The sequence below is a fragment of the Pterocles gutturalis genome, unplaced genomic scaffold (genome assembly GCF_000699245.1).
Source record: "Pterocles gutturalis isolate BGI_N339 unplaced genomic scaffold, ASM69924v1 scaffold22144, whole genome shotgun sequence".
Taxonomy (NCBI): domain Eukaryota; kingdom Metazoa; phylum Chordata; class Aves; order Pterocliformes; family Pteroclidae; genus Pterocles; species Pterocles gutturalis.
In genome coordinates, this window is record NW_010133766.1 from 3,763 (window position 1) to 18,780 (window position 15,018).

General features: G+C 36.9%; 1 protein-coding gene across 1 annotated transcript; it reads left to right on the forward strand.

The window, feature by feature from the left end:
* Positions 1–330: 330 nt before the first annotated feature.
* Positions 331–13,426, forward strand: TMEM168 (transmembrane protein 168; the record flags this gene model as incomplete). Its single annotated transcript, XM_010081367.1, has 2 exons — positions 331–1,467; positions 13,284–13,426. Coding segments are annotated over exons 1-2 (1,280 nt in total), but the record flags the coding sequence as incomplete, so codon positions are not given.
* Positions 13,427–15,018: the final 1,592 nt, after the last annotated feature.

The window sequence follows — 15,018 nt, forward strand, 5'->3', positions numbered from 1 at the left end:
GATTTATGTGGAACCATTTAATATTGTTTTTAATAATGACCCCAGTTTGAATGACCTTTAACAACACACTTACTTGCTCTTTATTGTGTGGTTTTTAATTTTGATGTTAACTCCTTGGTGAGAAAGAATGTGTCATGTTTATGCTGCATGTAATTAAAAGGAATTATTTGCCACTGAAACTTTTAAAATTTTCCTTCCAGGACTTCAGTGATTCTGGACCACTGTTGTTGAAATGATATTACCAAAGGCGGTGATTGCCTTGTGTTTGGTGGATGGAACCCAAGTGTTTACCTTCAGTCAAGTGGGTAAAACTCCCTAACTCCAGTTTACATGTGTAGGTCACTGCGTTATTGTGTTAGTCATTGTCTCTATGCAGCAATGACAAGGCTAGAAGAAGCAAACAGAGAAGTGAACATGCACTCATCAGTCAGATACCTTGGCTGTCTAGCCAGAATCAACTTACTGGTTGCCATTTGTATGGGCCTTTATGTCAGATGGGAAAAAACTGCGGATGCCCTGATTTTGGTAATATTTATTCTGGGGCTCTTTGTTCTTGGAATTGCCAGCATACTGTACTACTATTTTTCAATGGAAACAGCAAGTTTGAGTCTTTCCAATCTTTGGTTTGGTTTTTTGCTTGGCCTTCTCTGTTTTCTTAATGATTCTGCCTTCAAAACGGATGTGAAAGAAGAAGCTACTAAATATTTGCTCCTTTCCGCAATTGTTCTAAGGATATTACATGCTTTGGTTGAGAGGATTTGCGGTTGTGTCCATCATCGACCGACTCTGCTGACAACAGTTGAATTTTTGGAGCTAGTTGGATTTGCAATTGCCAGCACAACTATGCTTGTAGAAAAATCTGTGAGTATTATTCTGTTGGTCATGGCTTTGGCTGTGTTGATTATTGACTTACGTATGAAGTCTTTTTTGGCAATTCCAAATTTGGCAATTTTTGGAGCCATTTCATCCTTACTCTTTTTTCCATCATTGCAAATCCCCACAAACCCTTTTGCCTTGGCGTGTTTCTTCAGCTGCCTGATGTCAGATCCCCTTCTCGACGTTTACTTCAGTGGACTTTCAGTTACTGAACGATGGAAGCCCTACTTGTACCGTGGTAAAATTTGCAGAAGGCTTTCTGTCATCTCAGTTGGAGTCATTGAACTAATATTTTTCATTCTTGCAGCCTTTAAACTGCGTGATTTGGATCTCTGGTATTTTGTGATACCTGGTTTTTCAATTTTTGGAATTTTCTGGATGATCTGTCATGTAATTTTTTTAATAACTCTTTGGGGATTTCACACAAAACTAAATGACTGTCACAAGGTATACTATACCCACCGTGCAGATAACAACAGCCTTGACAGAGTTATGGCATCTAAAGGAATGCGTCACTTCTGTTTAATTTCAGAACAACTGGTATTTTTCAGCCTTGTCGCAACTGCTGTTTTGGGGGCCGTTTCTTGGCAGGTAAATAATAATCTCTTTATCTTAATTTTCCTCTTGAGAATGCTCCTGAGAATTGTTGGCTCCTTAAAATTCCTGTGACATTTGATGGTGTGCTGTGGCTCAGCAGTTCAAAGTTGGGAACCTTGGTTTCACCATGTGCTTCAAATTTGTTACTTTGTGCTGCCTTGGCTGTGACCTCTTAAGGCCACTTGAACTTACCAGCTTCCTTATGTTGGCAGAATGCTAAGAGCTAATGCTTCCAGGGCAAAAGAAGTGTGCAAAGTATTTTACATTCACCTACTTATGAAATTATTTTGCTTTTGCGTGCGTTGCGCCGTAAAGTTTGTTTTCAAAGTAGATCATGGTGTTGAACCCTAGTAATGCTCACTATATTGAGAGCTTTTCTTATGGACTATTTTAATTGAATCAAGGCAAACTTATGTTTTAAGAATGTATTTTTCAATAATTTTGTTTTGCATTTAACCATTAATGTGGTGTTAGAGATCAGCTGATAAACTGGTAAATTGTTGGTATAGCATGTGCTCTCAGTGTCTTATTTTCAAATCTGGTTATGCACCACAGGATATGTCCTCTGAAAGACCAGTTCTTAAAATCACACAGTGTTTTTTGCCTTCGGTTTCCATTTCTGAATTAGGGATGTTGTCTTTTCTTTAGTAGGAAACATAATTCAGTGCCCAAGTTAAAGGACATTTTGTGGTGTCACAGTTGAAGGTGTGAAGGGAGCTTGGTGTCTATTTTCTTTTTTTAAGCTGATCTAAAAACTGACAACAATGATTTTTGTACCCATGCATCTCTTAAACGAATTACATATATAAAAAAAAAAATATACAAAACTTGTATATTATTTATGGCAGATCCACTTTGCAGAAATGTTTCTGTAGTGTTTCCAAAGCAATTTGCTGCCAATTCCTGCAGATTTTCTTATATTAAATAACCTTAAAGTTGCAGAACTTGGTGGAAAAGGAAATGTACAGTTTTATTTTGTGAGGTTTTGTGTGTTGGTTTTTTTTTGTTTAGTTGGGTTTTGTTGGGGTATTTTTTTGTTGTTGTTTTGGTTTTGTTTTTACATGAATAGTATTAGAGGTTAACAGACAGGCCTGTGAGGAAGCCTGGGTAGTCTTGCTCTTTCTTTGGAAAAGTATCAGCACGCATATCAATAGCGTCTGGACTTGCAGAAAGCAGAAAAGGAAGAAATAGAACCAAAAAGAAGAAAAGAAAAGTCCCCAAAATGTGTTTACAGAAAGTGAAGGTGCTAGTGTGCCAAAAGAAATGGGAAGGTGGTTTGGGAGACAGAAACAATAGATGGTACCTTCTGCATGCTAGTATTGCTAATGTCCATACTTTTTCTTCTGAGAATGATGTGATTTTATCAAAATACACATTTTAATTTTTATCTGCTAGATTACTCTTTTTCATTAAAAGCAATTTTTTACCATCTCTGTCAGATAGTCATTAATTTCTCTATCCTTACCCTCCTTCTTTAACATCCTGAGACACATTAGTTAACAATTATATAGTTTTAAAATTACTTGGATGCAGTCTCTCCACTTAGTTACACCGAACAAAGCAGTCGGAAGAGATCAAATGTGTAAATTGTCCATATAGTCACTGGAGAGAGGCAGTTTCTTTTGGTGGCACCCAGAGCCTGTCTGCAGGGAGTTAACTACCAGACTTGGACAGAATCTTCAGGGGAAGGGCTCTCTCCCACCATGCATCTGCTTAAAGCACACAGGCACTTTCTGTAGGAGGACTGCTTCATTGCTGCAAGCTGTGTGTGTAAGCAAGCAGGTTTGGATTCATACCTACCTTGTTACTTTTTTCTCTTCACATTGATTGATAATTTGTAATTTTTTTCTGTCTTCTGCCTCAAAATAACCGCGACTATTACATGTCTGATAATTTTCAGTCCTCTCTAATTCTGAAGAAGTGCTGTCGTGCTGTGGAATGACTTGTGCAGGGCCATTCACAGGAAGCAAACCGGAAATGTGTCTAAAATCTTAATATTTTTTAATGGTTGATTTCAGTTTCTAGCATCCTGAGTGTAAATAAGATAAGCCATTGCTCATCACCTCTGTCTGATAGGTTTGGTATTTGCCTTTTCAGTGGGAAGAGGAGTAACTAGTGGCAAAAATGAAAGGCATCAGACCAAATACTGTTAGCTGTCAGGAGATTTCTTTTTGTATTATAATCATTTAGTTTTATCAGGTAATTGCATTTACTTTTTTTTACTATGTTTATATTTTTTAATAATATATTTATAGTAATCAATTAGATTAAGTTTATGAACGCGGTTGCTCCAGCTAAAATAATTCCTTCAGATGTTATGCTGTTTGCCTTGCAGATCACTGTGCCTATTTCATCTGTTGTCAGAAAAGGAAATATTTTATCAGACCTGTCCAGAATGTAGTTTAATAAGTGGATATATAATTTATTATAGTGATAGCAGGAAACTCTGGCCTTTTCTGTATTTTTTCTGGATCGTGTCAGGTGGGAATAGCTCCTGATGCAGCACTGAGTTAGCTCTGGGGCTGTGTATCGTGGCATGCTGTGTGTGCTGAGCGGTTGCAGAGACTCAGGAGGAAACTGGACAAGATCATGGAAACAAATTCACTGAGGTTTACATATTATATGGAAACCGCATCTGGCTCAGGAAGTCCTTGAGCCACCAGTGGTTGAAATTCTCAGGAAACAAATGTATTTGATCTGTCCTTACAGTCTTTCCTACGCGTCCATATGGCCTCCTTGGAGACAAGACATTATTCCAGAAGGACTTTTGGTGCAGCCTAATACTGCTGCTCTTACATTCTTAAATTATGCATTTTTAACTTAAATTTTCAATGTATTTTTTCCTTATATTCTTAAGAACGTTAAGTCACCTCAGTCACCAGTTCCTGTTGATGTGTTTGCTCTTTTTAAAATTGTTTAAAACATTTTTCGTACAGGTAAGATTAGCAGTTTTCAGTCTTTGCAGCTTCAGTTTGGGATTTATGTGGTCATTTTAGTAAGTGCTAATTATATTTAAAATCTATTAATTGTCACCTGGAAGGCAAAACTTTTTTTATTTATACCTTTCCTCACTCTGAAGATGTACTGAAAGCTTGTTTAATGATGCTGCATTTGATAAGAGGAGTGGCTTGAAATCACTTCATGGTCTGCCATTTGACGTCCTATATAATGAATAGAATTGGCTAAAAACCTAAGCCTTAGAAAGGTACTTCCTAACAGTCAGCTATAAATAATTAGCCATAGCATATAAAAAAATCTATCTCAGCTGTGTATGTTAGGGTGGTGGGGGGGGTTCTGTTTCATGGAAACCTTTGTTACAGGCACATTATATATGCCCTTTTAGTGTTTTTAGTAACTGTAATAGCTGTGCATTGTATAAATCTGAAGCATATGAAAGGTCAAGACCTAAAGAGACAGTTATCTGCTAATTGGTGGCTTCAAGTATCCTATTGAATTAAAATTGCCAGAAAAATATGAAATGCCCCTTTTGTGGAAGGGCCTTCAAAATGTGAGGTCACTTAACTCGCTGTTGCACACACAGTTCTGTGATTCGTGCGAAACTGTTGAGGCTGGAAGTCCTGCTAGCCAAGGACCTTTCCTTAAGGGGAGCTTGGCCCTTGCAATAAGCAGGGGTTGAAGGTCTCTGTTCCTGGTGCTTTGGTATTTGTGTGGGAAGAACTGTGGCTCCTGAAAGCAAAATCTCTCTCTGACAGATGAAGCTTTAAGGGTGAAGAGCAGAATTGTCAGGTCTGTCTGAAACTGGAGGATGAGCTCAGGAAGCATGAGAGCTATGAAACGAATTTGTTAAAGCTGGTTGCATTTAAAAGTGAAGTAACAGCTTTTCAGCGGGGCGTGTTTCAGCTGGGATATAGCCTGCCTCTGAGAATATATTTTTGCTTTAGCTGGAATTGAAAGATAACTTTAACTTGTTGTAACGGTCTATTAATGCAGTTTTACAAGAAAACTGCAGCTGCCTCTCAAGTCCCTGATGAGGCAAGGCTTTGTGATGTCTCAAAGCATTTCGGTTGTAGACTCCTAGTCCTATCCCTTGCTAATAAGAAGAAGCAAAGAATGCACTGAAGGCTTTACTCCCTTCACTAACAAGGGACCTAGTCTTGGTCTTACAACAAAGTAGCAAACCCTTGCTGAGTAAGGCAGCTGCCTCTAGCTTGAAGGTGCCAAGAGGGCCGAAGTTAATCTAATACAGGGTCCGCATGACCTCCAGCTCAATTGGTTGAAAGGGTTAGTGCTACCCTTCCCCCTCTTGCACATGTGCAGAAACATGTTCTCCCCATGCTAATTAAGGAGATACCCCTCTCCGCTTCCTATGCTAATTTGGGAGACACCTCCATCGATTGTATGCTAATTGAAGAAAGTTAGGCGGAGACCTGAGAACTTTTGTCTGTAAAAGGTGAATAAAAAAAGAGAAGGGGCTTGCGCCCACCACCTGAGGACTCCTGAGATGCTGACATATTGATGGAGTAACGCTCCCCCCCAAGATGTTGACACTCATCTCCAAGGATCCAAAGAGTGGTAAAAACTTTTCTCTCTCTTCTCTCCTTTTCCTTTCTTTTTCTCTTCAAGCATCTCTTGATCTCTGTCTCTCTGGCACATATGGCAACACCTTATAAGTTTAATGCCAGCTCCTTTTGGGGCTTGTTTATCAGGTTTTCCGTATGTTGTTCATTTTAGTACTGAAAAGTGATTGCAAGTGTTGTGAACGGTTGTGGGTTAAGTGATTGTAAGGTTTACGAGCGGTTGCGGGTTTCTTAGTATTGTTGGAAGTTATGCTGTCGTTATCACATTGCTGTAAGATTCGGTGTTGTTGGCGGTTGGTAGTGTTGTCATGAATTGTCTTTACCTTCTTTTATGATTCTCTTATATTTCACATTTCATACCCCACATTTCCCTTTTCCCGTAAACAATTATATACGTTAAAGTTATAAGCCAGCACTCAATTCTTTGGTGTCGTCTCACCGTAATTTGCCCCAAGGGAATATACAGAACTTCTGCGAACCCCACTCATCCCACCTGGGGTGGTTTTATGAGCTGGGTCACGACACTTGTCAGTAGGAATACATTGAAATTTTCCTTGCAAAATCTGCAGGAATTGTTCTGCACCTGCCTTTACATTTGTGTGAAAAATTTCAGTCAGATCAATAGACTCTTTAACTCCAGCTTACACATTTCAGCAATTGTTCACTTACCTGTCCATAAGTAGGCCCTTGGATGGGACGAGATCCAGCAGAAGTCATGCAAATTACTCAGGAATTACTCCTCTCAGAAGCCAATAAAATGATGAAAAATTTGCAGATGGAGGTCTTAGAATTTACAAGGAAAAATCTTGGAAGGGTGTGGAGGAATCTTTTTCTCAGAAATTTAAAATCAGATTTTGTTAAGTGCTTTATGTACAGTATTTCTGAATTACTGGCCAAAGAGAATTATGATCCCTGGAAGACCTATATTAAATATTACCAAGAGAAAAATGAAGTATGTCAGAGACAGGTTAAATTAATGGAATGAAATACTTTCAGTACATTATTCTTGTTTTTTAGTGACTTTTATGGGTTAGTAAAATAATAGTCTTCATGATATGCATGAATACTTGTACTTAGATGGACAGTACTGTTGAAGTCAAATTATTCATGTAAGAAAAGTTAGTTTATGAGTATTTCTTGTTTTGGGGAGAGTTAGTGATTTTGTAGTCTTTATTGTGGCATGATTGGCTGATGTTTCACAGCCAGTTTACAGTGCTGTAATAAAACTGAAGATGTTGACTTTTTTTAACTTCTTTAAAAAAAAATTATTTTCTGAATAGTGAGAAATATTCTAAGTAACCTCCATATTTAGCTGCATATACTTTTGTTAACATCACAGATTAAATATCTGTTTTAAATGCAATTCCTATCCAGTCTTTCTCATTAATTTTCCCCTGCTTTTCTTCCGGACTTGTATTTTTAATCCAGTCCTCCTCAGCCTTTGCTTGTCCAGTAAATATTCCCTCCCACCCTGCCCCAGAGGTTCTGGTGCACCCTTTGGTGTCTCTCCATATTTTCTCAAATAGCCATTCCATTCCTGTGGGCTTTTTTTTTTTTTCGTCTTGGTCTGTCTGGTCATCTTTAGTTCCCCCGCTTGCTTTTCTTCAGTCAGTTTTTCTCCTCCTTGTTGATTTGACTTGCATATTTGTGCCTCGCTATTTCTTTGTAGACTCAAATGTTCAGTTTCTTTCACAGCAACATTATGCCCTCTTTCCCAACTGTTTCATCATCTCTTAAACTGGATCCTGAATCTCCCTTGCTCACTGCTCGTCATTTCTTCTCAAACTCACCCGCTATCCTGTTTATTTTTGCTGCCCGCCTTCCTCTCTGCAGCAGGTGCTCAGCCCTCCTTGGCTCTCTGCCTCTCCACTCCTGTCCCAAGGGCTATGTCAGGCTGCCCGCTCACATCTGCAGCGGCAGCACACCTTGCTGCTGTCACCACCACTTCCATAGGCCCTAGGTCATGAAGGGGATCTCCGATGACATGAGAAAGGGAGTATTCAGTGTGAATCTGATTTATGTGTTGAGCTTTGCTGTCAAAGTCTCCTTAATTCTAGAATTCAAATTTTTGTGTTAAAAAAACCCTCAGAAATTGACAGCCACTTCTGTTTTTGCTGGGACAAGTGCATGTAGACTAAAGCACAGGCTTTCCTATGGTTAGAACAGGAGTCAGGGATGGAAAATGTAACACGTTAAATCTGTCTGCCAGTGAATATGATGGCTGTTTTCTACAAACTGTTTTCTAGGTTTTCCCAGGGCTGTTTTAATAGTCAGAAGTAATGGATTATTTATTGTTCTCTGGAGACTGTTCTTCCGTTCAATGATTTGTTATAAGGCAGTTTCTTCTGGTAGTTGATCTATGTTGTAACCTTACAAATTGTGTCTTTAAGCTTCTCTTTACCTGTAATACACGTATCTTGTTTTCATTTGGAATGAGCTCTCCATCAAATATTTGTAGATTAGTTATCACATTATCACATTATCCTTTCTCTCCTGAGCCTTCTCTGTCGTGGACCATATACTACTTTGTTTTTGCAGAATCACTGCAGAGGAGCTAAGCAGAACTGTTTATTTTATATTTACTTTCATGTGTGTATATGGGAATATAAAAATAGGTAAATATTACTCAGCCTGGATAATGGAAAGCAGGGCAAAATTTTTCCTTGGAAATATGCAAAGACATCTTTGTAAGCCTTCTCAGTTGTTGGTCTATTACATACAATCCTGGGCAGCCTGCTCTAGGTGTCCCTGCTTCAGTAGTGGGTTAGACCAGACTATTTCCAGAGGTCCTTTCCAACCTCAACCATACGATGATTCTGTGGTCATCTTAGCTCACTTATGTTTAGTGATTTATTTATATTTTAGTCAGAAGATCTCTTCTGTAGGTCTTTGTAACTGGATTCCAGTTAAACTAATGTTTCTTCTTTTTTTTTTTTTTTTTTTTTTCCTTATTACTCCTCATTTTCATCAGTCACTTGTGAGTAATGCTCCATTGTTAAATACCTTTCTAGAATCGTTCCACTTCCAACAGTGGTTTACTCCTTGGGACTGGAGTTGTCCTGTCCATGAATATAAAATTATACATCTTGGCTGTAAAATACCTCTAAATTCTTCTGGTGTTTTAACAGTTACATTTATCAATAAACATTTCTTGAAAAGCTAAAGTGGAAAGATAATACTAGTAGTGAATTTCACTGATCTTTTATTGTCTGTCATTTAATTCATCAGAGTCAAAAAGTATTTTTTTTACCTTTTCTACATTTTTTGAAATGAGAACACACTGTGTATTTCCTAAATATTCATCTAGAAGAAGACAGACAAAGGCAAAAAACCCCAAAGTCTAAGGGATAAGACAACTTCTTGTGTTTTTTAGTGGGATTGCCGAGGTGGTCCCTGTTTTCTGTTTGCTTTTGAGCAGTCTGTCTGGAATCAATGGGCACATGGAGTACAGGGATGTACTGCAGGCTGAGATTGCCAGTGCAGTCAAAACCAGAATGAAAATGGGTTGAGCAGATGAAAGAACAAAATCCCTGTCTGGCTCCGCCTGTGCATCCATGGCCATCTGCTCCATTGAGGACCAGCCATAGAATCTTTTGGATTTAGTAAAGCACTGACAGTCTCCACCTGGCGTTTTAGCTGTTGTCTTAAAAGAGGAACCTATCTTCAGATTTACAGTAATTGCTAACTTATTAAGGTATTATTTTTTGCCGTTTCAAGTTCTTACAGTTTAAGTATTTTAAAACACCACCAGTCATTTTTTGCAGCGCTGAACTGAAATATTTTATCTTACTGTAGAGCTGCTCTAAACGTCGTTAATCATTTTTATATTTGTTAGTGATATATTTCTTCTAAATCAAGACTGTTGAGAAAGTGCTGACAGCAAGTGCCAGCATCTTTACATTAGATAGATGTCTATACATGTAGAGTATCCATACTAAACAATACTTTCCTATTTCACAGTGTAAGATGGCCACTAAAAGAAGATGAAGTAGAACCTTCAGATGGTGCTGAGTTGATTCATAACAGTATAGAGCATATTTCTCATTCCTCTAATATTTGGTACAAACTAAAAGCAGGATACAGAGCAAGATGGATCACTGAGATGATCCTTACAGTTTCTGCGTAGGATTCCTGTCTCACAAGTACTTGTGAATTTTCTTGCTGTATCTTCATATTAGTAGGAGTACTTTCAACATTAAAATATATATATATATTTTTTTAAGTCAGACTCAGTCAAAAGTTTGGTGAAAACTGTTAATCTTTATGTTGATCTCAAGTTGTGTTATTTCAGAAAACTTAGCAGGCTTAATAACTTGCATGTGTTTTAGGGGATTAAAAAATACAGGGAGTGTTTAGAATAACATCACATATTGTAAGAAAACTTCTACAATAAAATTATATAAAGTAATAATATAGTAGTATTCTTTAGGATATTATGATAGCTGTAGTTGTTATGGGCAAGTGTGTTTTTTATTTTGTAATAAGTACACTGTGATCAAAACACTAATGCAGTGTAAGAGCAGTTTGCTCAAACAAGAGCAAAGAAAAGTCATACTTACATATGCCATATTTATATACAATGGAAAAGCTGAATTTGTCATAAAAATGTATTATAATTCTTCCTGCTCCATGCGTTCAGTCTTTCCAAGCTTTATACAATCCTCTAACTAACCAATCATGAGTAGAAAGCTTTTCCAGACAAGCTCTTCAGTTTCTGCAGGATCCAAGTCTTCCTTTTTTTTTTCTTTTTAAACGTAAAGCAAATTATCCTTCTGGTATCTACAGTTGAAAAAGTCTCCCAATCTTGAAACTAATTTAGCTAGAGAGTTCCACTATTTCATCAAAGTCTTATATTTTACAAGGTTTCTATAAAATGAAAACTAAGTTTGTAAGTTCTTATTGTTGCTCCTCTGAGTCCTTTTCATTTTCAGAATGCATTTGGAAATCTGAGCAACAAAAATTAGCTCTTTCTGCTGATACATTTGAAACAAAAATTATATTGTCTTAATTACAGGATTTTTTCTCATTATTGACAACAAAACGAGTTGAGGTTGCGCTGTAATTCTTGCACTGTTTTAAGCTTTCCTGTCTTCTGGAGATTTCAGGTAATTTATGGATTTTGGAGAAATTAATTCTGAAGATCCTTATTCTTGACACAACACTGGAGAATCACTATGTGAATGCTTCTCCGCACTTGTCCTCAGTACATTCCGTCTGCTCACTCATTGATCTGACCTTCTAAGTGTAGGCAAGACTGGGGCAGGGAAAGCCATATGTCTGGAATGATGCAAAATACCTCCTGAGATGACTGAGAAAATGTATGTAAAAGTGATTGTGAATCTCCTGTAATATATGTACACTTCATAGGCACAGTTTGCTCCTTGTAGCTTCAAATTATTAGCACAAAACATTGAATTATAATATACCACATGAAATCGGATTGCAGTATTGACACACTAGCGTTATCACCTGTTGGTAGACATGTTCTAGCCAAACCATTTTAGCAACTCAAATGTTGTCAAGTCAGTGAGCATATGAATTGCACTTCTGTGATAAGGTGTGCGGGGCTGTGGGTAAAGGGAAGCTCTCCATGGTTGTTCTGTAACAATTTTGATGTCTGCTCAGTGTCATGCCCTCATGCCCTTGAGAGCTAGAAGCTAAATAAATAAACTTTTCATTTGACATGAATTGTATAAAGCATAGTAGGAGCTGGATATAGTTTTATAGTGGTTTCAGATGTTTGAATTTGAGAATTATGCTATCCGTTAACAGTTATTTGAGAATAGTGCTATAAGTGAGTAATGCTTAGGTAATTAACAGTTAATACCACATTCTGGTGTTTATTTGTGGTTAAAAGTATTACTGTCACCATTTCAAGGACACATAGGTGAAATTCTTCTATCAGAAGTATAATGGCAAACTATTCCTCCTTAGGGCAGGAAACACATCAGTTCGGTAAAGCTCTTCTTTCTGACTAAGTCATGTAATATTTACGTGTTTGAAAACTGAATATGGTTGAGTTAGTGCCATGTCCCAACAGGAACTGAGCTGGTTTATGTGTCATGTTTTTTGGTATAATTTACTTTCCAGGTTGTTTCCAGCTTTGTGTTAAGCTGAACTGCCAGTCCACATCAAATCACTGAGTGTTAAACAGTAAGGCAATATGCGGATTAAAAAAAAAAAAATTAATATTGTAGATTTATGCAGAGAGGACAAATAAAACATAGATGTGGTCAGAGGCCACAGGACTCTTACCAAGACAGAAATCCATAGCTATGAATTTATTTCCCCTGCTACATAACAAACGTTAATATTGAATAACTGCACCATGGATATTAAAGTTCTTAGTTAATTATATATTATAATACTGTTTCTACCTTTCCTAAAGCATTAATGCCTCATTAAACCCAGTCACATCATATTAAAATAATTAAAATGAATCTGTATCTGTTCTGCCTCTTGCTGACAGCTGGCATTTCAGAAGGCCATTTTTATTTTACTAGTATTAGTGGTTGAGACTTAACTTTTGAAACCTTTTTTTACACAAATCATCTATGCATCAGTGAGTGTAATCTTTTCCAAAACTGCCTTTTACCTGCAGAACAGGATAGCTATATGCACAAAGCACAAAACTCTGTGAATGCTACAAAGTCCCGTAGTGGATGTCCTTTCTCATCTGATATTTATGTAGCTGATAAATAATTGTCTTTTTAATTGCGGTAATGTTCGTAAGTGTTCTCACAAGTCATCTTTTGTATGATACATAGTATTCCACAAATAATATTTTAAAAACTCTTGTTGTTAAAAGGCAAGATTAGTTAGATCTATTTTTTTAATGATAGTAGGCTATTATCTGATGCTAGGGACATAATATTCTGTATTGTATTTTACTGATTAAGGCCTGATCCTGCAGATATTTACAGATGTACTTATTTTATGTAAATAAATATTTTGCATTTGATTTTCCTGCTTAAACGGGTAGAGCTAAGCTGTGATCAGGGCTTTTAAACCTAAGTCCTGTGCTGTTAGCGCTTTCACATGCGTTCTTTTCAGAAGAGGCTTACCAGCCACCTTCTCCCAAGCCTTTCGTTTGTCTTTAGAGTATTTCACCTTGTAATATGTGGAAAAACAAGTATGTGTTATGTATAATAACTTGCATGTTTCAGGACCCAGTTATGTTTGTTCAAAACCAGGGAATTATTCATAAAAATGTAACCAACAGATAGGAAGAATATTTCATGCAATACCTAAACCTCTCTGTTTTCTTTTTAGCCAACCAATGGGATCTTCATGAGTGCATTTCTCATTGTTTTACCTCTGGAGTCCATGGCTCATGGACTTTTCCATGAGCTAGGAAACTGCTTGGGAGGAACGTGTGTTGGGTATGCTGTTGTGATTCCCACCAACTTTTGCAGGTATAGTTACCATGTATTTCAACTTCACTGTAGTGTAAGTGTACTGGTAGATCATAGAGGCAATGCAGTGCTGTTGCTACTATTTTTCAGTAATTAAATACAAATTTAAATAATAGGCAGATTTTCTATTTTTTCCTTTTTCTCACCTTCCAAAAAGAATGAGTAACTCTAACTCCACCTTTTAATTTGTATTTAATTTGCTTTTACAAAGCCAATTAATGCTTTACACGCCAATCATGCATAGGCAGATTCCACAGTCCATATCTCACACAAAGGAGGATTGGGGCATTTGACTGAGTGCAGATGTTTTATATAATGAGATTTAATAAACCAAACAAATCAGTTTAAAACAATTTTGAATTCTTTTAAATGAGATGGTGTCTACATTTAAAATACATTTAAATTAGTTTTGCAAGTGGACTACATGTCAGTTATTGGTATTGTGAGTTTACAGCTGATTTTTATTCCAATATAAATGTTACCATATGAGAAATGCTTGGGCGTGGAGGGATTGTACTACTATTGTTTGTGTGTTTTTCATGTACGTTTTAAACTTGCCAATGTTATTTTAGCCATATAATTAAAATCGTGTGTATGCTTTTTTGTAAGCAATAAGCAAGAACTATGTAAATTATCTATTTGAGTTACAAGAGAAACAGAGTAGTAAGTTGAATGAGAGGCTTAAGAATAGAACTTGACCAATTTCTGAAAACTGTCCGGCTTGTGGTATGTGTAATGGATTCAGTGGATAGGGAGAACAATTAATGGGCAAAGAAACACAAGGCAGCATGCTGATCTCAGATCACTGTATCTTAAATAGTGTAAAATACTGTAAAAACAAATTTTCTGAGCTTCTGATCTACAGTCTTCATCTGTGCACTATTTTAAAAAAAGCGTAATCAATTATTGTTAGGGATAAAAATAAATTTTCCACATTTACAAGAGAAATTATTTTTCTTTCCATGGCAACAATTTAATTCTTTCATTGTATTATATTATTCTGGCTCTGGCAGTTCCCTTTAATTTCTGAGTGAATGAGGTACTCTGGAGCAACTGTTGAAGACCTGAAGGAACTAAACTTCCGTGTTAACGAACCTTGACTCTTTAATAATGGGCCTAGTCTTCACTTGCTGAGACAGGCAGTAATGAGGATATATTCAATATAACTGTAGTAGTGGAATGTTAGCATTCATGAAGGCACTGGACAGGTGAGAAAGAGGTACAACATTTAATTAACTAGACCAGTAGAGAAAACAGTTAGCTTTACATACTGACTAGCAAACAAGATACGTGAAGAATACATGTATACATGCGCATATATATATATATAAAACAGAAGTCATATTTTTTATTAGTAGAGTAAGACTATCTCCGGATTTTCACCCACAAAACTTCTCCATGCCTGTAACTGAGCATAAATCAGGCCAGTTTGGTACAGCTGTCAGTCATGCTCCTTATTATTAGCATTATTACATTGGCTGAAAAGTGATGAATGCATTTCTTTTTCTGAACATACATCCTGAAGAGTGCTCCCAGTAACTGGGTGTCTTGCAAGACCAAATCTCTTATTGTCATGATTAATGAATAGATAT